A 20,181-nucleotide genomic window follows, 5' to 3' on the forward strand; every position below is an offset into this window, starting at 1 on the left:
GGTTCATATGGGAAGAGGCGGTCCTTGAGGTGAGGTATTGCGGTCCTGCAGCAGAAGCCCACCTTCTGCCTGAGAGGGCAGCAGGCTGTAGTGAACAGCGCTCCTTCCACTAGTGGTACCCTATGTAGGGCTGCAGAATAGGGTGTTCCCCGGACAATGCTGGGCCAACGATGGAACCACTGGATCTAAATCCAGCATGTTTCAAAGAGAGGAAGCCAGTTCAGCAGCTCCAGATGTGTTGTTGGCTCCAGCCCTCCAATATTTCTTAGGTTGGGTTAAGACTGCTCTGCCAGTTTTGGCTTCTTATACAGTTGAGTAACATGAATATCCCTCAGGAATTAAAAAAACAACAACAATCCCTATCAAAACGATTCAAGTGCACAAAGCCCTCTCATGGGACCATATTACAATCACCTAAGAAGTTCTGAAAACTTTGCTTCTGAGATAAACAGATTTATTGTTGTTGTTTTATATACAAAAGCACCTATGTTGCCATCATGCAATACTATCTGAATTGCTTTTTCTAGAAAGCACCAGCTCAAAGCAATAAGAAAAACAACCCCCCCCCCCCCAGAAAATACCTTCTTAACAACTTGAAGAGGTTAAAAAACAACACCACCCTGGCTGTTATTTTCATTATTTTTCTTGAAAATGTTTTTCAGATTTGAAGCAATAAATTATGGGTGACACCCAAATGAGTCATTCTCTGTTGATTTCAATAGTCTGCTCTGAGAATGATTTAGCTAGGTACCCCCCCTATGTTTACAAACGTAAGTGCTACAACTTAAACACTAAATATATTCAAGTTCTTATATTTTTATTGTTTTGGAGATTTGAGGAGAAAAAAGCAGCCCTTTCCTTAACAGGATAGGAGCCGACTAGTCATACACAGAGTATTTCCACTGGAATCAATGTATGCAAGTTAATGACAAATAAGTCCATTTATTTCAGTAGGTCAGATTCAAAGTTAGTATTCTGACATCTGTAAACTACTGACTGCAATGTATTGAAACAGGACATACAAATTTCTTTAGTAGTTTGAAACTTTGAGATATTTCCCATTGCAAAAGTCATCTGAGCATTTCACAAGTGAAATGGGTTTTCGACCAATATTTCATTACGCTAACTTCAATGGCATAAAAATTAACTGCAAAATAATAAAATCAGAAGTTCAGAAAGTGACCTTTTTGACACATCAGAGAAATGATACAAGAAACCCTAAAAATTAAATAACTCATAATGTTTTCTGGAAACCACCCCCCAAAAAACCCCACCCTATTTTAGAGTCACCAAGATTACCTTTATATTAAACAAAATCCTGGCTGTTCAAAAGATTATCATTTCAAACAAATCAACAGGAAATGAAGTTGTGCAATTAAATAAGAATGCTTCATCCCATACTATATCCTGTTTGAATGAATGTCTTTAATTTCACCGTCAACAATGAGAAGGATGCAGGGTTAGACTTGCAGGCTGATTTTCTTCACAATTTGGATTTTTAATGACACTTTATACATAGATATGATACAGAAATGCATTCAACTCCTGCTGTGCTCCTCTAGCATTCTTCATTTACAGGTGTGTGTGTGTGTGTGTGTGTGTGAGAGAGAGAGAGAGAGAGAGAGAGAGAGAGAGAGAGAGAGAAAGAAAGAAAGAAAGAAAGAAAGAAAGAAAGAAAGAAAGAAATCCTTGAAGACCTTCCCACCCACCCAGAGAATTTTCCATAAAAATGGTAGTGTTCACAAAGATTATTGAGAGAGATTCCCCATTCTAATATAGTTAACATTTTCCCAGTGATTTCCCCCCTCTAGAATGTTGAGTAATTTTATCTAAATTGTCCTGTTTCACCGCTCAGAATTTCTAGCTCAACAGTACAGATCTCGAGGGAGAACAGCAGGTCGAACACAACGTGAGTGTGGAATCCTGGGTCTTCACAACCGAAGATCATGGGCTTCAGCAAAGATTCTATTGGCATGGAGATCTTACCATCCTGTTATTCAGAGGCTGAAGAGGCCGCCAGTTGTCCACCAAAGCACAATAGGGGTCACCTGCAGCGTTGCTAGATAGGCTACGAAGCTTTTCCATCTACAGAGAAGTAAAGAGATGTGAGGACCAACCTGGAGCCTGGCTAAAAATGAGATGTGTTAAGCAGACACAATTTCTTCAGAAAACTACCAGAGACCGTTTGGGATGTACTTGCAACCAAACATGAAAGGATAAAGCCAGCAGAACCTGCTTCCATGTAAATGACATAATTAAGGCTGAGGGAGGGGCTTCAAGTATGATTTACGTTGTCAAACCCAGCAAACCCGCCAAAGTTCATTTGTGTTTTGTGCACCAATGCAATATTTAACCAAGAGCAGGGGTGGATTTTGGTAATCTTTGGCAATATGGCGCCCTGAGTGAGCCCAAAATTTGGCACACCCAAATGGATCTTCTCAATTATGGATCGTCTTGATTTTGTGCCCTCTTGGCTTGGAGCCCTGTGTAGGGTGCTGCCGAGAGGAAGCCAGGAAAAATGGGGATGGAAATATGAATCAGATGCTCTTTGGTGAGTCTCTCCCCTCCCTGAATGTTTTCTTTTGTCAATAAAATTGAGATAGACAGGTTTGTTCATGGCTACAACAGATAGTGAGAAGAGAGCCTAACCACAAGCCAAACCTTGGCTTAGCTCTGCATGGTACAGGAATATAAAGGACTGGAGAGGACCAAAATGGTTGCAAGCACCTCTTTAGGAGTCAGCACATTCACAATGTCCCAGTAAGCTATAGTTTGGCTTATTGTGTTGTGTATACCAGGTCTTAGTTTGGGGTTAATCCCCCTGTTACATTGTCAGAAGTTTTTTGAGGTGCATTATAAAGAATATTGGCTTGTTTGATTCTGTGGTTGGGTGAACAAATGCAAAAACTGAACTGAAACCCAAGATGATTTTTAGCCTTTACTCATAGTTCTGATTCCTCAGCTTTAGAAATGTCCCAGCATTTTCTCATGGCTGTTGTCAGCACTGAATTCGGGCATGTTGTTTCTGATTAACAGAGCAAGGCTTTCAGCAAACTGTATGTGGATGTAGTTCACATGAAATACTTGCATAAGAAAAGCTTACCTGGTCCACACTGACAGTGATCGGCTCTTTCAGAATAATCCAGGTAACGCACTCGTCACAAGGAGGTGTAGTGAAGGAGCCTTGGTAGGTGAAGTAGCTCCGATTTTGAGGGAAAAGGATGGACGGATCAAAGTTTTGAAAAGGAACCTCTTTCCCCTTAAATAAATAAAAAGAGAAGCAATATTATTAAATCCAGTTGAAGATCTAGTTGAGGTCAGGGATAAGCATAACTAACACACACACAAGGGCAAGAGATTTTGGATATAATATACAGTTGGCAACATGGGGGAAATTATGGAAAGTTGACTTAAAATTTACAGCATGTTATACGCTGAAGGAAAATTATATGAAGATGATGTACCGTTGGTACTTAACACCCAGTAAGTTAGCAAAAATGTATAGGACTAACATACATATATATATATATATATATATATATATATATATATATATATATATCTCCCATAAAGGGGAGTAGGGAAGTCCTAAAATTCGGAAGATTGATTTTGAAATTTATTTTGTAAAACCAATAAAAATTATTTCAAAAATACAACAACTAACACACACGCTTTTTGTGACCATTTCCCCCCCACAAAAAAATGGGGTGGGAAAGATAAAAAAAGGATACTCCACTCCAGTTTCTAAATGTAGGAGGAATGCACCCATTCCTTTAACTGTGTGTACACTCATCTGATAGTGGCTGAACCCAGTTCTTGGAAAAGCCACCCTGCTTCTAATCTTCAAGAGCCAAAAGATTTATCTTGCTTCCCTTATGCCCCTTCTACACATCCACTTCTTCAGTAAACCCTTCTCTTATTTCTGTTTTAACTTCCACCTGCCTCTCCTGTGCGTGGTCCCTGTGACTGGTTTGACAGGCTCCCTCCTTGTTTCCTTGGCAGATTATAGATGGTTGCTGTTTTGCAAGTGTGATTCAGTTGTACCCTCAAATTACCTTGGTCTTAATGGCTTCCATTTCTTCAAGAATTCTCTTCATCTCTGGTTTAGGATCTTTCCCTACCTGTGACAGAGAAAGTACAAGATGGAAGCTTATAAGCATGGAAGCTTATAAATCACAAATGCAGAATTGATCTTTAACCACCCCATCTGTCTGTTTAATTCTGAGAACATCTTGCACAGAAAAACAGCAAAAACCATGCCTGTTGGGTTTAAAAACAACAGAGAACAACATTTGGAACAATGTGTTTGCTTGACTGTTCATTTTACTTGGTTTGTTGTCACTGAATTATGGTAACATGAATGCAGCAATCTCTCGCTCATCCAACTTTCTACCCTCTGAGGCAAGTCAAGGATTATCTGTACAGATTTTCTTTGGGAATTCGAAGGAAGGGTATAGTACCCTTTCTGTTGTTAAGCCACTTATAAATCAGCTGTTATTTACATAACTATTTCCACTCTTGTTTCTTGCTGTCCAAAGTGATATCAAAATGCAAAAATAGTAGGTTCGTCTCTAGTAAGAATACTAAAATGGCACCTGCCACTCATGGTTTTTGCAAGTTCCTGCATTGAAAATAATCCGTTTGGGGTCGCTGTTGGGTTTTTGTTTGTTTCGAAAATATGTAGCCTGGTTATTTAGAGCACTTCTAGTCCTTCAAAAGAGTTTTCATCAGTTGATCAACTCAGTCATCTAGGACTGCAACCCTAAACTCATTTCCTAAAAGGTCTTGTTGAATTCAGGTGAATTTACTTCCAAGTAAGCATGCACAGAGGTTACTTCATAACAGAAAAAAGCTGTGGGTTTCTAATTCTTATGCGATAAAAAGCACAGTGGGGATGATTTAAATGAACTGCTTGACAGATTGTCCGTCTGATATGTGTGTTAATTGTATTCTGTTGATATAATAAACTGTGGTGTGGTGGAAGAAGTGCTCAGGCGAAGACAGCTCCAGCACTTTTTTTCAGAGCAGGATCGTCAGTGTCATCTGCCACAGTGCCAGGGTAATTAAACAGATTCTCAGGCAAACAAATGTAGTGATAATGGGGCTTTCAAGTATATTTGTGACTGAGTCACATGGTGGCAGTCAGAGAATGAGAAAAATAATTTTCTTCTCTTCTCTGTTATGGAGCAGACAGTTTCAACGGCAACAGTTATTTGCAAAATCTTTGCATTTCAACTGGCTGAAGCTCAATGTGTATTACAAGCAGAACCTATACTGCCAGGAAATGGTACATAAGATTCTAATTATGCTATGGACTGCTGTTCCCTTGTGCAAACACACACACAAAGGATCAGTTTAGCTGTCTGAATTTTTGGACTCTCCTTAAGGGTGTGGCTGGGGGTGCTGTCATGATGAGCTCCTGCACTTCTTTGCTGAGACCCCACTGGTAACAAGGCAGTCCAGACATAGCAGAATCACACTTGCACATTCATGCAATACTGGGGTAGTGTGAGTGATATAAAAGGACATTGTTTCAGATAGACATAGAATTGTAGAGGTGGAAGGGACCACCAGGATCACCTAGTCCAACCCCCTGCAATGCAGGAATCTTTTGCCCAATGTGGCACTCAAACCCATGACCCTGAAATTAAGAGTCTCACACTCTACCGACTGAGCTACCTAGACAGCAAGATTTCCAGGTATAATATGTGTAAGAAAAGATAGAGCTTACTTTCAGAAGAATAGCCATGATAGCCACACCATCAGTTTTTCTCAGAGAATCTGCATAATTGCTATACTTAGGATACCAGTGCACCAAATGAATCTGGAAACAAGGAAAATCTATTATACTAGGGACTCTGCCCATGCTTGCTCACACCCCACATTAACCCCCTAGAGCCTCCCATTCCCACCCCCATGAAACTACTAAACTTTCACCTTCCGAACCCCATTACTGAATAATAAAAATAAAAATAAAAATACCTTTATCGTCATTGTACAACCTGTGTACAATGAAATTAAACGAGCCTCCCTTCCCCTCATCCAAACACTCAATCTCTTATCAAACAACACACCTCCTCGCAAGTCAATTTCACTATGTTATTTTCTATTCAACAGCCTAACAGCCCACGGATAGAAGCTGTTTTTTAGCCTGTTGGTACGGCTGATTATACTTCTATATCTCCTGCCCAAGAGTAGAAGATTAAAGAGGTGATGGCTGGGGTGTGAGTCATCCTGAAGCCACTTCTCTCTTCTATTCTGCAATCCTGCACTGAACCTGGCTGCACTTTCACCCTCCATCTTTGGAATAATAATAATAATAATAATAATAATAATAATAATAATAATAATTTTATTATTTATACCTCACCCATCTGGCTGAGTTTCCCCAGCCACTCTGGGTATCTTACAGCACATAAAAATATTGTAAAACATTAGACATTTCCTGATACAGGGTTGCTTTCAGATGTCTTCTAAAATATGATTACCAGATTTTTTTTCAATGAATCCAGGGACACTTTTATTTTTATTTTTTTGAAGCTGAGTAGCTACAGGGAGTCAGCAGTGGGGATGGTGAGGCAAAAGACCCTGGGCCCAAGCACACATGCATATTGTATAAAGGTGCAAAGCCCTTCTTTTGCACCCAGTGAAATATAAATGCACAAAGTTTTTTAAAAACTGGGCAACGGCCGCCCACCCGCAACTCCCGAGCCTCCCCCGAGCAGTCAAAACAAAGGGGGAAGGGGGCAGGAGATCTGTACTGCCGGACGACCCCAGTTCCCCTTTGGCAGTGGCGTCAGCAGCGGCAGTCATATGCGCACATCATATGGGGACTTCCGGCAAGGAATAATGGCGGGCGCCACAGCAGAGAGCAGCGAGCAGCTCCTGAAGCCAGCCAGAGCCAACTGCGCTACCAGGCTGGCTCCAGGCTGCTGAGGCTGCCGCTGCCACATTTCCCAGGGACAGATTTGCATATCTGGGGACATTCCAGGGACGGAATTTGTCCAGGGACAGATTTGCAAATCCGGGGACTGTCCTTGGGAACTGGGGACATCTGGTAACCCTATTCTAAAAGTCAGATAGTTGTTTATGGGAGGGCGTTCTACAGGGCGGGTACCACTACCAAGAAGGCCCTCTGCCTGCTTCCCTGTAACTTCACTTCACGCAGTGAGAGAATCGCCAGAAGGCCCTTGGAGTTGGACCTCAGTGTCTGGGCTGAATGATGGGGGTGCAGCCACCACATTGCACACAGAACACCCCAATTGTAAGTTCCTGCATCTTCCTGCTACCACACATTGCAACTCCTAAGCACCCTTTCCACCTTCTTCCCAGCTATGAAGTCGCTATCCCCTCCTGTTCTTCAGATACTTTCACACCCCTCCTTTTTATCTTCTCAACCCCATAAGCGTGCCTCCTATTCTCTTCCTTTTTTGCACACCCACTTTTCACAGCATCCTGTTCTCATGGGGGGCCAACCAGGTGGCTGTGAGAGACCTACGAGCTGGATCTGATCACAAGAGCCCTCTCCCCATCTGTGGTTTCCAGAAACTGGCATTCAGAAGAATAAGGACCATGGAGGCAGAGTATAGCTGTCATGGTTAGCAGCCATTGCTAACTTTATCCTCCATGATGCATTCTCTAGCGCACAAAGACTCACCTCTCCTGCATGCCTTGTTGCATCAATCACATGCTCTGAGCCTTTGTCATCTGTTGAACCCCAGTGGATGAGAAGCTGACGCAGCCGGTAAGTACCCTGGAGTGGCCCTCCCCTGAGCACTGCAACAAATAGGTCTCGATTAAAAGAAGGCTTTTCTGGGCTGTAACAAAAATGGACAACCATGTACTGCATAGGCCTTTTATTTTAGGGTTGATGAGCACCTCTTGCAAATATGGCTGAAGTCAGAGAGGGCATCTCATCTTCTATCACCTGGCACCCTGGGGCAGCTGCCACGGCCCCAGCCACGCTGGCATGGCCTATCGCTGACACTTCAATCAGCACTGGATGACAGGGGATCGACCAGCGGCTAGCCACCATTTAAATTTCCTGCAAAGCCCTGAAGCAATGCTACATTGTGGGCATGGTGACGACAAAATAAAATGGCAGCTAAACCCAGCTTCCTGGAGCACTGCTGTTGCATTTGCCAATTAAGCCCAACAAGATCCACTGATGGTCAAGTGGTCCCCTCAGACCTGGAGCCATACCTGGTGCCTGCAGCACTGTTATTACTACTCTGCCATCACTATAGTGTTCGTAGAAATTAATGTTACTTGAATAAATGGTTGACCTTACAGAGAGGCTGTATGTACTTTTGTTGCCCAGGAAAATCTTTTAATAAAAACAATTAATGATAATGGTTGGCCTTCTCGTAGCTTGGGAGTTGTCCAAAATTACACATAAACAAGGTTCAGATTTATCATCATCATATTGTTGTTGTTGTTGTTTATATGCTGCCCATCTGACTGGGTTGCCCCAGTCACTCTGGGTAGCCCCCAACAAAATATTAAAAACACAATAAACATAAAGCATTAAAAACTTCCCTATACATTAATAGCAACCTTCTTTGGTGGGTTTCTTTCCCAAACACTAATATAAATATTCAAAGCAGCCCCAAGACATCAAACATCTGACCAGGAGCTACCAATAGCAAAACTCCATAAAGCCTCAGGGAAGACTGGAAGGTTATACATGCAAAGGGACACACATTTATTCCCCTTTTCTTGAGTTCAACGCCAATCTAAAGGTTTAGAGCCGGGGAGTGGTATAACTTTCTAGGACTATATCACTTTAAAATGAGTCAGGAATGCCTCTCCCTGCTGCTGTTTTAAAATCCCTACAAATGAAAAGCTAGCATGTCAGGAAGATTGCCAGATTAAACTGGCACCCTTCTCCCAGGCATCCTAACTCTACAGTTTGCTGTTGAAGGACAATAATTTGATCTCCATATGCATTCTAAAGTGGTACAGTCCCAAGAGGACACATGTCTGTTTGTTTAGTGGTCTTCGGATTTGATTTTAAAAAAACCTCTTGGTCATGATATTTTGCCAATTGTAAGAACTCAAGTGCGCATCTAGTGATTATTTATTTGTGGGTTTTTAAGCTGCCTTGCAGGACACACTGTGCACATGATTTATGAAAGACTACATAGTGAACTACAAAGCAGAAACAATAAAAACACAGCAGTTAATTAAAGTGGGTCAAAATTAAAAAATCTTAAGAGTTCTCTTCAGTGTCAGTCATGATAGAGCACTGCTGTACATATTTCCTTGAGGAGGGAATTCCACAAACACAGTGTCACCGTGAAGCATGAGGTTTACCAGCAGCACTGCTGGTGGCAATTAAGAACAGGAATTCTTGGTTGAGAACAACAATAGCTCACACTTGTCACTTATGAGTTAATTACATGTCACTCTGTGGGCATCAAGTGAAGCTGAGCCTTTGCCCAAAATTCACACCCCTCACCCATCTATAAATAGCCCCTGACTTCTATCTCAATGAAGAACCAGTTATAATGGCAAGGAAGCTACATTTCATACCACAGGAAATACTTCTGAAGCTCCTTCAAATAACCAATGTAATTATTGATTAAAATTCCTTTCTCTTATCACACCCAAGTGTGTAATTTAATATTGCAGTGCTCTCCCCTTAAAATAAACAAAAACAAATGGGGGGGTGGCAAGTGTCCGTATTTATTTCCTTCCAGACATGCCAATGGACCCCAAACTGCTGTGAAATATCTTGAGCTCCCAAGTGCTGACTGTGTGCTTCATACCATAAGAGAAGATGCTTGTGTGAGGGATGCTCTATGTAGTTCAAACAACTACAGCCAACCTGAAAAAGGGGAGGTCGAAATTAGAGCTGTTCTGAAATGGCACCTGAAAATTAACCACCCTGTTTTTATTGGTGCAGAAATGGTGGGAGGTGCCTAGTTTCTCCAGCGGGAGGAGAATTTGCCAACACTTTTTCAGGGAGCTTACCGTTAGCAGTGGCAGCAACACAGCTAATTTCATTTCCCCACAAGGTTTTGTTTGGTTTGTTTTGTTTTTGCAACTGTTTTGTCAGCCTGGCCACAATCTTATTGACTCCACAATGCCGCAGACCCAATGTCATCCCAGCAGCCATGCCCACACCTTTTGTGCATTGGGTTGGCATGTGAAGGAACTCACGTTCACAGTATCCTTTGCATACTAGCTGCGTGCTGCTGCCCATGGCAGAAGTGGGGCTAGCTTACATAACGTAAGTGTTGTGGTCTCCCTCATACATCCTCTCAATGCATGGGTTGTCTGAACCTCCCTAGAAGGCCATCACTCATAGATAAAGGTGTAGTCTATGTCACTTTTAGTTCTGTGCACGCAATATTTTTAAAGCACATTTGGAACACACACCCCTCGAAGAATTCTAAGTAGTTTGTTAAGGGTTGCCAGAAATTGTAATTCTGTGAGGGCTAAACTACTGTGCCCAGAATTCTTTAAGAGAAAGAAGGCGCTTCATATGTGCTTTGGATGTATAGTGTGTACAGCCTCTGCCTTTGCTCAAAAGTGGGACTGCTGGCTCTTAAAGCACCATAGCAACTTGCAAAGCTCTTTGACCAGAGATCATAGCTAAACCAGAGTAACTAGCATGAGCAACATTGCCTCTATCACACCTCCACCAGCTCTCTGAAGAAGTTACCACCTGTTTCCAGTTACATTCCACCCAGTATGAAACCCCATCTCCAACTCTGACCATCTTGCTTTTGCTTAAGAATAAAGGAGTTGCAACAGGTTTCCTACTATGAAAATGTCAAATGCCCACCTGCCAACTATTCTACAGTGGGAAATTCATATACGTTTTCCTTACGGCATTGTCTCACTGAAGAAGAACCACCTAAAGTTCACTACCACAAGATTTAGGAATAACCACTAACTTGGTCAGCTTAAAATTGAGGTAGGACAAATTCAAGGACTAGGAGCCATGATGACTCTGAAAACCAGCTGCTGTGGGGCATATGTCCTAGTTGTGAGCCCCCAATAGGTAGTCTGCTGTTGGGGCAGAATGCTGGACAAGACAGACATCTGGTGAGATGCAGCAAGATTCTTCTTCTGGTAATAAGCAATCTTTCTCCATTATGGGGTTTTTGTTTTCACCATACGAAACAGATTTGTGTGCATGGAAGGATCTGTTGATTATACCCTTCTGGTGTGAATGCAAGTGTGTGACGGCATAGTCACATCAGCAAAAAACAAAAAAACCCTGTAGCTGGCAGCTTATAATCTACTGTAAAATCAATGGAAGAAAATGTCTATTCTACCCAGTAGGTTGCAAGTAGGAGGGAAATTGATTCCTTTTTTTCATAAGGCAGATGCCACTGGGAGCCAGGTAAAAACAAAATCTATCAGGCAAGGAATGTTAGCCCTGTTTATATATAGTTATGGGGGAGAGGAGGTCTTATTGACGCAAAGCCTCACCTGTTGCCAGATTTATAGTGACAGGTGATAATCCACAAGTGAAAACAATGAGGCCAAGTTTTCCCCAAGATACAAAATGATGGCTTTGCCATGCTGTTTTAGGATAAAAACAAAGTAACAGTATAGCACAGTTGGCTATGTCAGTAACGATGCATTAACAGGTCCATAAATAAATAAACATTTGGTCGGCAGACTGTTTTGGCATATTCTTTGTCATTATTGTTAATAAAGTCAGCTATGTGTGTTTGACAATGTGCAATTATATGGCTTGCATTTCCAAGAAGGGATTTTTTCACCTAAAGCAAAACAACTGTCAACAGCAATGAGGCTTTTATTCTATGAAAGTTTGGAAGGGAGACCTCACAGTCTCTACAAAGAGTGTGGAAGTTCTGGAAAACAGGGTGTTCTGCAAGAGAACCTCCTTCCTGACCTGCAATGCCCCTGTCCCACTGTTGTAACCCTGGGTCCCCTGAGATACTAAACTTGTCTTTATTTGCAACCTAAAAAGGGAAAGGAACCCAAGTTTCCAGAGCCAGAAAGCTGATAACCCAATGTACTGTAGCAATCCCAGAAGGCCTTTGTTTGAACAACGTTCAAGTTCTTTGACCTCCAGCAATAGCATGGAATTTCAAAGTTAATGCTAACACAGATCTTAAATCCTTTTGTGCTGGAGCACTGCTGGTCTCATGTCAGTGATTGATATCCTATGTGCTGGAATACCCAAGGATAAAGGCTGTGTTAAGCACAGGGCAAAAGGCTTAACGTTGACTTTTCTTTCTTTAGTTGGTATGGGGATGCCTGCACAAAGCAGCGCCCCCACGCCTCAGCTGTGTCAATTCTTCTCATTCTGACTTGTATCCAGACGTACCCACACAGAAATAAATCACCAGCAACAAAAAGCAGTTATGTAAAGATCTCAAAGGCCCATATAAAGTGCGGGTGGCCTGGCTGTCATGGCTTCATGACAAATGAGGACACTCAGACACTGAAATTGATAGCGAAATTCCCACTAGGGTGATTGTGGTGTCCCCAAAGCCAGGACCTGGAACTCGATGCTCTGGTACACATGCCAAAGTTAGGGTTTCACAACTACTATAGTAGGACAACATCACAAAAGATGAACATTACATCAGCGCGGCAGTAACATCAGGAAAAAAACCCACTGCAAGCAGATATAATGTCACCAATGTTTAGGATCAGCATCCTTAAGGTCCTAATTCTTAAATATCCAAAGCAGTTTCATCAAGTCCCATGGAGAGCAATTATCCAAAGCATCCCTTGAGGATTACAGCTTAACAGTACGATTAAAACAAACAAACATAAAAAAATTACTTAGCCTAGAGTAAGTTATGGCTCTACAAACCAAAGCCAGACATGTGTCAGTCTTCTGACATTTTTTAGGTTGAATGGACTCAGAGCTTCCATCAGGAGTAAAGGAAACTTTCATGGTTTCATTTGACTTCACCCCTCCAGTGATGTACTGAGGAAGCCCTCCAGATTTTGCTGAACAACTCCCTCCAGTCCCAGCTGGCATTACCAATGGCCAGTGATGAAGAGAATTGTGGTCCAGCAACATTTTGAGGGCCGTAAGTGAGCTATTGCTGGCAATGACTAAGGGAGGGGCATCACCTGAAGTGGTTTGTGAATGGCAGACATACAGCTGAAAGCATGATGATGAGCAATGCATAGCCTCCATCACAATACAGTGAATGAATGGTGCTGAATCTACAACCCTACTGAAATTATCATATTTGGAACAGGACCTCGTGGACTATCTATTCTATGGTTTGTACTATGTTCTCAGTCTGAACTGTGGAGTTCCTCTGATGAGACCAATGAGCTCTTACACCACTATTTTAGAGACAGGGAATTAGACGCACGGATGATACATGTACAAAAGTCTCAACCTCTTCTGAATATTCAAACTGGCCTTCAGAAGTAGGTTTAAGCTTGGTAAAACCAGATTCCCACAGCAAATATGTCCACAGCAAATATCTGTGTCCTTGTGATATTATTGTTCAGGCCAAAGGCTCTGTTCTCTGCATTTTAATGCAGGTCACTCATATTTTGTGCATAATGTATAGGACGGAGGGGGGGCATTCATTTAAGTAATTAAGTAATACACATTGCCATCTAAATATTTTTAAACCCTTCAGGTCCAGAGTCTAAAATTGCCTAACTGGACCATCAGAAGGCGGAAGAGCTATCACACAAGCGTATCACAAAAGTACTTCACCATCTTCCCTGGCTTGTAATCTATTTCTAGGTCCAATTCAAGGTGTTGGTTTTGAGTGTTAAGGCTCTTTATAACGTGCAACCAGGGTACTGAAAAAATGGCCTCTCCCCACCTGAACTTAGCCAAGGGTAGTCTTATGGTGCCCTCCAGGGCTGGCTCACCCATGAATTGGGGTGATGCAGCTGCTTTAGGTGGCAGAAGCCTCTGCTGGCACCCCATTCATGCCACTGCCTCCACCACTGGTGAAGAAGTGGTACCAGCAGGAGTGTCGATTTCCAGCAAGATCTCACCAAAATCTCATGCAGCACGAGAGAGCTCACAAAATTTCAGTGAGATTTTGCCATAAATAGCTGCCAATTCCAGCACCACTTTTCTGCTACCACCAGTGGAGGCGGGCATCGCAGAGGCAGTGCCAGCGGAGGCAGAGCAGAGTGGGACGTCATTCCCCTCCCCCTGCCCATTGACTATTCTGGCTGGGCCTGATGGGAACCGGAGTTCAAAAACATCCAGCGCGCACCATGTTGGCTACCCTTGAACTCACCAGACTTTCGAGTTACTCTTTGGAGTCCTTTCTCTGATTGCCACCCACCCAGAGTGTGCTGTGGTGGGGGATAGGGACTTTTCCATGGTGGCACCCCAACTGTGGAGTGTCCTCCTCACAGAACTTCCCTTAGCACTATCTTGATGTCATTTTCATGCCTAGCAAAGACCCCTTCATTGTTCTGTGCTTCTAGTCTATCTTAGCTTCAGGCTGTTCTTATAAAACTGCCCTGCCACTGTAAATCAATAAAGCAAATAAATATATACATTGCTTAAGACCCCTGCATGCAAAAAGTATGAAGTAGCAGAGGGTCTCTGCCACCTCCCCCCAGAAAGATATTAGTAGTTTGAACGATCCCTTCCTGACTTCATTTTGCAGGGGTGCATACTGGTTAACTAAAAGTATTTGTAAGAGATAAAACTCAAAGTTACCTGAGCGATCGAAAGTGTCATCAAATGTAACACGGCAAGTTTTCCCAGTGTTCATTATGGTCTTAGCTGCACCTGGATCGTAGCCAGTAAACCAAGGCAATAGAGCAGGGTCTTTGTAGACATCCTTGGTCAGGATTGCAACAGGTGACTGATTATTCCCTTTAGCCATTGGGTATGTTTCATGCCAGCGATCTGGCCCTAAGGGGGAAAGACAATAAGAGAGCGTCATGTTCTGAATATAAGCTATAAGTCCTGCAAACACTGCGTGGTACCCACTTTCACATTTGCTTAGTATTTGGCAGTCAGGAAGTGCAAACTTTAGTATCTTGCTCAGCTATACAGGACCATGGTAAATTAGTAAGAAAGAATGGGCAGATTAACTTAAATTTAAAGGTTGACAGCTGCAGTCATATATACCCTTAGCTGGTGAACTTAGTGGCACTTACTTTTGAGTATATGTGCAGAACTGTGCTGGAAGAAACACAGCACATTCCCCTCCCCCTCCCCCTTGCCAACATGGATTTTGATGATGATTATGATGGTAAGATTTCTTATCCATCCTTCACAACAAGATCCCAGGGCAGTTCACCACGTGTTAAAAATACAGTAGTTAAAATAGTTAAAACATACTACAATCAAGAGAATAGGGTGGGTCCTAGTGCATATATCTCAGGTGTCAGACGCTAGGATAGAGAGTTATTTATTATTTTATTGCATTGCATTGATATCTCACCTTTTTAATCCATAGATTAATCCCCACAACAACCTTGTGAGGTAGGTTAGACTGGGAGGATCTGTAGGGAAGGAGGTTGTTTTTGAGATATTTAGGGTGTAAGTTGTTTAAGGCTTCAAACACTAATGTGAGTAGCTTGATCCGGACCCAGAAACAAACTGGCATCCAGTGCAGCTGTTTTAAAACAGGAGTTATAGGAGTTCTAAATACTGGCTGGGGCTTCAATCTGACTGCTGCATTTTGGACCAGTTGAAGTTTCCAAGGAGTGCCCCATATGGAATGCATTCCACTCACCCAGTCTAGAAGTTACCAGCACATGGAGTGCAGTGACCAAGTCTTCTTTGTGCAAAAGACACCATAGATGGCCAACCAGACTTAGCTGGAAAGAGGCATTCCTGGTCACCGAAGACATCTGAGTCCCAAGTGACAAAGTTGGATCCAGGAGTACCTCTAAGCTATGAACCTGCTTCTTCCAGGGGAGTATAACCTCATCCAGAACAGGCAGCCTCCCACCTCCCAGATTTGAGAACTCAGAACCCGTAACACTTTTGCCTTTTCAGGATTCAGCTTCAGTTTATTTGCCAACCTCCAACTCCTATCTCCAAGCTCCTGTCTAGCACTTCTGCTGCCTCTCCCGATTCAGATAGAACAGAGAGCTAGAGTTGGGTATCATTTGCAAATTAGCAGCACCTCACTAGGAGTCTCCTGAAGACAGATCCCAGTGGTTCAGATATATCTTAAATAGCTTGAGGGACAAGACAGAAGCCTGCAGGATGGCATAGGGCAACTCCCATGTCACTGAACGGTTGCCCCACATAATTGCTTTCTGGAAACAGCCCTGCAGGCAGGAGCAGAACCACTGAACTGCAACTTCCAAAGTTTCCTAAGTTATCCTCACAACTTCCCCACAATTTAAGTTAGGCTGCAAAGAGCAAGAACAAAATGACTCCTCTTCTAAATGACTCCTCTTCTAAAGCAGGCTGCTGAAGTGAAGAAAGCTTGGAGTAACCGGGAATGAATTTCTGTGTGGAAAGACTGTGAGCTCCCATTCGGTTCTGGTACTCAGAACCCTGGGTTTCCAGTAACAACAACAAACAGTCTGTAGTCTAGCTATCCCTGCTCTATGTACAACACCTTGAGTACAGTGTTAGAAACTGAAATATGAAAGCTAGGAGCTAAACGGCACCTTAAACCTAGGTTATGGGCGCAATAACAGGATGTCTAGACACACTTTTTATAACAGGAATACAAAGCTGAAAATGAATGAACTGCAGCTAAAATCTTATGTTCATTTTTCACATGGTCTGGTTATCATCTGAAGACTTCAAAAAAGCAAAGCCATGCTTCCCCTGCTGGCCCCATGAATATTCTTAAGAGGGTCCCTTCTCCAGTCTTCAGAGAGCAACTGGAAGTGGGGAGGCAGGAGAAGGTCCTCCTTTCCTTCCACTCTGCAGACAAGCCCTGAATTCTCCCTACACCCCCTTTCCTTCATATAAATATATCTTTTTGGCACCACAATTAACATGTAAAGGCCTGTACAACTGGTGACACCCACTTCACAAACCTAGACTTAAGGGTCCTCCAATGACCCCACTCCAAAATTTGTTTTGATTTTAAGCATCACTGTGAGAGTCTGAGGTAGATAGCACTTTAATATACACTACTTAAACCATCATAACTAACTGGCTAGTATATTTCAAATTAAAAGCACATCTTACATTAAAAGTACATTAAACAAGACAACTAAAACCTAAACAAAACATGTTGGGTTTCAAAAGGAAAGGAAAGAAAGTTCTCAGGTCCCCAATCCATACACGTTTTGCTTGGGAGGAAGCCCCATTGAACTTGGTTGGAATTTACTTCTGAGTAACAGTGGCAATTTTAATCTGAAATCTTAGGCGCAGTACTACGCCCAGAGCTCAGAAACTGCTCAAGTTTATGAAATTCCCTGTCGCAAAACGCGCCTAGAACAATGGGAGTTTTGAACGCTGCTTGAGTACTGGTAGAAGAAAGGTGGGGTGTAAAATTAAATATATGGGATGAGAGAGAGAATTTTACTTAGCTATTTCTACAAAATTTAGCCTGAAAGCATAAATGAAAGCACAGAAAGGCTAGCTTTGATAAGTGCCACGTTGCTTTGTTACAGAGTGCATTCTTGTATGCAGGATATCCCAGCTTCAATCCTTCGAAGCTTCAGCCTCCGGTTAAAAGTAAGACTCGGGAAGCAGGTGATGGGAACCCTGGAGAATCACTGCCCGTCAGGGCAGACAAGAATAGAGGGACAAATATTCCGACCCATCATAAGTCAGCTTCCTGCATACCTGTAAAAATATGTCAGATCAGTCCCCGAATTTTGCTTATTTGTTGGTTGCATTGAACTGGGTACCAGCCAGTTCTGCGTAGCAGAATGAAAGTGAATTCGGTGTTGGTTTTCTAATGGTCTTTAGTGGTGAGTAGTGCCAGGAAAATGCACCAGAAAGCATGCAAACAATTGCTTCGTGCAACATACAACCTCCCTGCAAACTTTGTGTTTCCAAATCAGGATGAATAGAAGCTACCTCCATCTTCTTTGAGGGAGAAACAGGGGGACCTGTTGGCCCTCCAGATGTCTTTGGTCTCTAAATCCCACCAGCCCCAGCCAACATGGTCAGGGGTGATGAAAGCTGCATGCAGTCTGGGATAGCTCAGTTGGTGGAACAGGAGTCGCTTAATCTCAGGGTTGTGAGTTCCCGTCCCACATTGGGCAAAAAGATTCCTGCATTTGGACTAGGTGATCTTTGTGGTTCCATCAAACTCTACAATTCTGTGAAAGCAGGAAAGCCACATCCCCGCCCCCACTTTCAGGCGGCAAGGACATCTGTGCCAGCTGAAAGAGCTCAATAGCTGCCCGAAAAGCTGGTGCCCAATTTTGCTAACCAGCGGGGGAAAGGCCATCAACAGAACATACCAAGACTGACCCCAAAGCCCTGGGAATCCAATATAGAAAGAGATACTATTCACGGGGAGCTCCATCGAAAATAAATACCGGGCACCGGTGGGCAAGGAGCAGCTTCTGCAGCCGGTGAGAGATGCTCGTTCCCGTTAGCGAAACTGCGCTGCATCTCCTACCCGCTCCCCTCTTACGCGGGGAGGAGGGCGCCGCCGTGGGAAGCCGCAAACTCCGGCTCCCCACGAGAGACCCGCGCCCCACTCACCATTGTCCTTTAAATAGCCCCACGGCTGCAAGCTCATGATCTCCGACGGGACGGTTCGCGCTGCGGCTCCTCCGGCTGCGGTGGCCGCGACCGTCCCCTGCCAGGGCCATTTATAGGGCTCGGCCGAGTCCAGCCCTTAGACAGCAGAGGAGCGATGCTCGCCGGGGGGCTGTGGGCGGAGAGGGAGGAGGAGCCCCCGGGCGGGCAGGAGCCCTCGAGGGTGCGGGGAAATGGGACAGGGCGAGGCCGGCAGTGCAGTCCAAGCGACAGGGATCTTCTCTCTCCCCTCCCCCCTTTATTCGCCTCTATTCAGAAATAGTTGTGGGGTCTTGGACATTGGAAGGGGATTGAATGGCTGTCGCTGAATTCAAATTATTTCTCAAGCGAGGCATTGTAGTGCCTTTTAATCTTCTATCTAGACAATCTCCCCTTTTATTGGATATAAGGCGGGAAGCATCCTTTCGATTCAAAGGAGCTTTTATAAATGGGAGACGTCAGGTGAAGATAGGAAAATTGAGAGCTGACGTTTATGCTGCATTTGACGTCTATGCTATAATTTGAACTGGGCAGTTTCCCTGCTTTGCCCAAAACTTATTATGTGAAGTTATTTCCACGCTGAGAGTTTTTAGCAGCACTGTGTACTCATGGTTCACCCTAGCTACATAACTTTAACATTTCAGCAGGTATTCCCCACCCCCATCATCCCTCATGTTACCAGTGCGGGATTTATGTATAAGTTAAACAAGCTATAGCTTAGGGCCCCACTCTCTTGGGGCCCCCCAAAACATTTAAAGGAAAAAAACCCCTGGATGTACATTTCCAAAATATAAGATAAAAAACAAATAAAATAAAACCTACATACAGCAACAGTGTTTTGTGTTGTGTAGGCTCCTATGATGTAAGTAATGGTTACTTACCTGCTAGCCTCTCCCTAAAATGTTCAGCACAAAAAACAGTGACAATTTGTTGTTGACAAAGGACAGCTGGACATATAAAGGGTCCCATTACCTTCAGTAGCTTAGGGCCTCATCAAACCTAAATCCGGCCCTGCATGTTACCCACAGTTTTCCACATTAAGGGCCTCAGGACATCATTTTTATTGCACATTTGAGATCCTGCTGTCCATACTTGCCTGTGTCTGCAAAAGTTCTACTGCTTCATTTCCAGTCAGTGCACCTCCTCTAACTTCTTGCTGAAATCTCCTAATGTTTCATACTACAAATCCTCTGAATTTTATTTGCACACACACACACACACACACACCCCACACTTTAGTTGCACTGTAGCCCCTCCAGACAGCATTGTGGAAGCATCGCAGAGCAACTAATAAAGCAAAGTAAATTCACTGCTAGCTGTACTATCAATGTGTCAAGAACATGTTGCAGGATACTCTTGCAATGAAATAATACTTTGAATTGGGCCCCCAATATGAAAGTAGCCACAGCAAGTATTTACTCTGTAGATTCCCACTGAGCTATAAAATGTGAACACAACAAATATTGCAATGTTTGCATCCATCTGTCTCAGGAGACAATGGAAGTGTGTGCCTTCAGAGGTAAAGTGAACCCATTGGAGAGTTACAGTGCCTGCTGTGGCTGTGG

The 20,181-nt window shown here is 43.2% G+C and overlaps 1 protein-coding gene across 1 annotated transcript; it reads right to left on the bottom strand.

Annotated features, from left to right (window-relative positions):
* Positions 1-796: 796 nt before the first annotated feature.
* Positions 797-18,698, bottom strand: LOC114600459 (carbonic anhydrase 3-like). Its single transcript, XM_028736591.2, has 7 exons — positions 18,581-18,698; positions 14,654-14,851; positions 7,658-7,776; positions 5,732-5,824; positions 4,056-4,121; positions 3,104-3,259; positions 797-2,085 (listed from the first exon to the last, which is right to left on the bottom strand). The coding sequence occupies exons 1-7, from the start codon at positions 18,615-18,617 to the stop codon at positions 1,966-1,968; spliced, it is 789 nt and encodes a 262-aa protein (XP_028592424.1). The 5' UTR covers positions 18,618-18,698; the 3' UTR covers positions 797-1,965.
* Positions 18,699-20,181: the final 1,483 nt, after the last annotated feature.

The sequence above is a fragment of the Podarcis muralis genome, chromosome 8 (genome assembly GCF_964188315.1).
Source record: "Podarcis muralis chromosome 8, rPodMur119.hap1.1, whole genome shotgun sequence".
In the NCBI taxonomy this organism is placed as follows: Eukaryota; Metazoa; Chordata; class Lepidosauria; order Squamata; family Lacertidae; genus Podarcis; species Podarcis muralis.

Bases quoted from the DNA above. Each gene is read 5' to 3' on its own strand.
- LOC114600459 (XM_028736591.2), bottom strand. From the start codon at position 18,617: ATGAGCTTGCAGCCGTGGGGCTATTTAAAGGACAATG. The intron at 7,777-14,653 runs GTAACTTTGAGT...TATTTGTTGCAG, and splicing joins TGACACTTTCGATCGCTCAG to TGCTCAGGGGAGGGCCACTC. The intron at 4,122-5,731 runs GTAAGCTCTATC...TCTCTGTCACAG, and splicing joins TCATGGCTATTCTTCTGAAA to GTAGGGAAAGATCCTAAACC.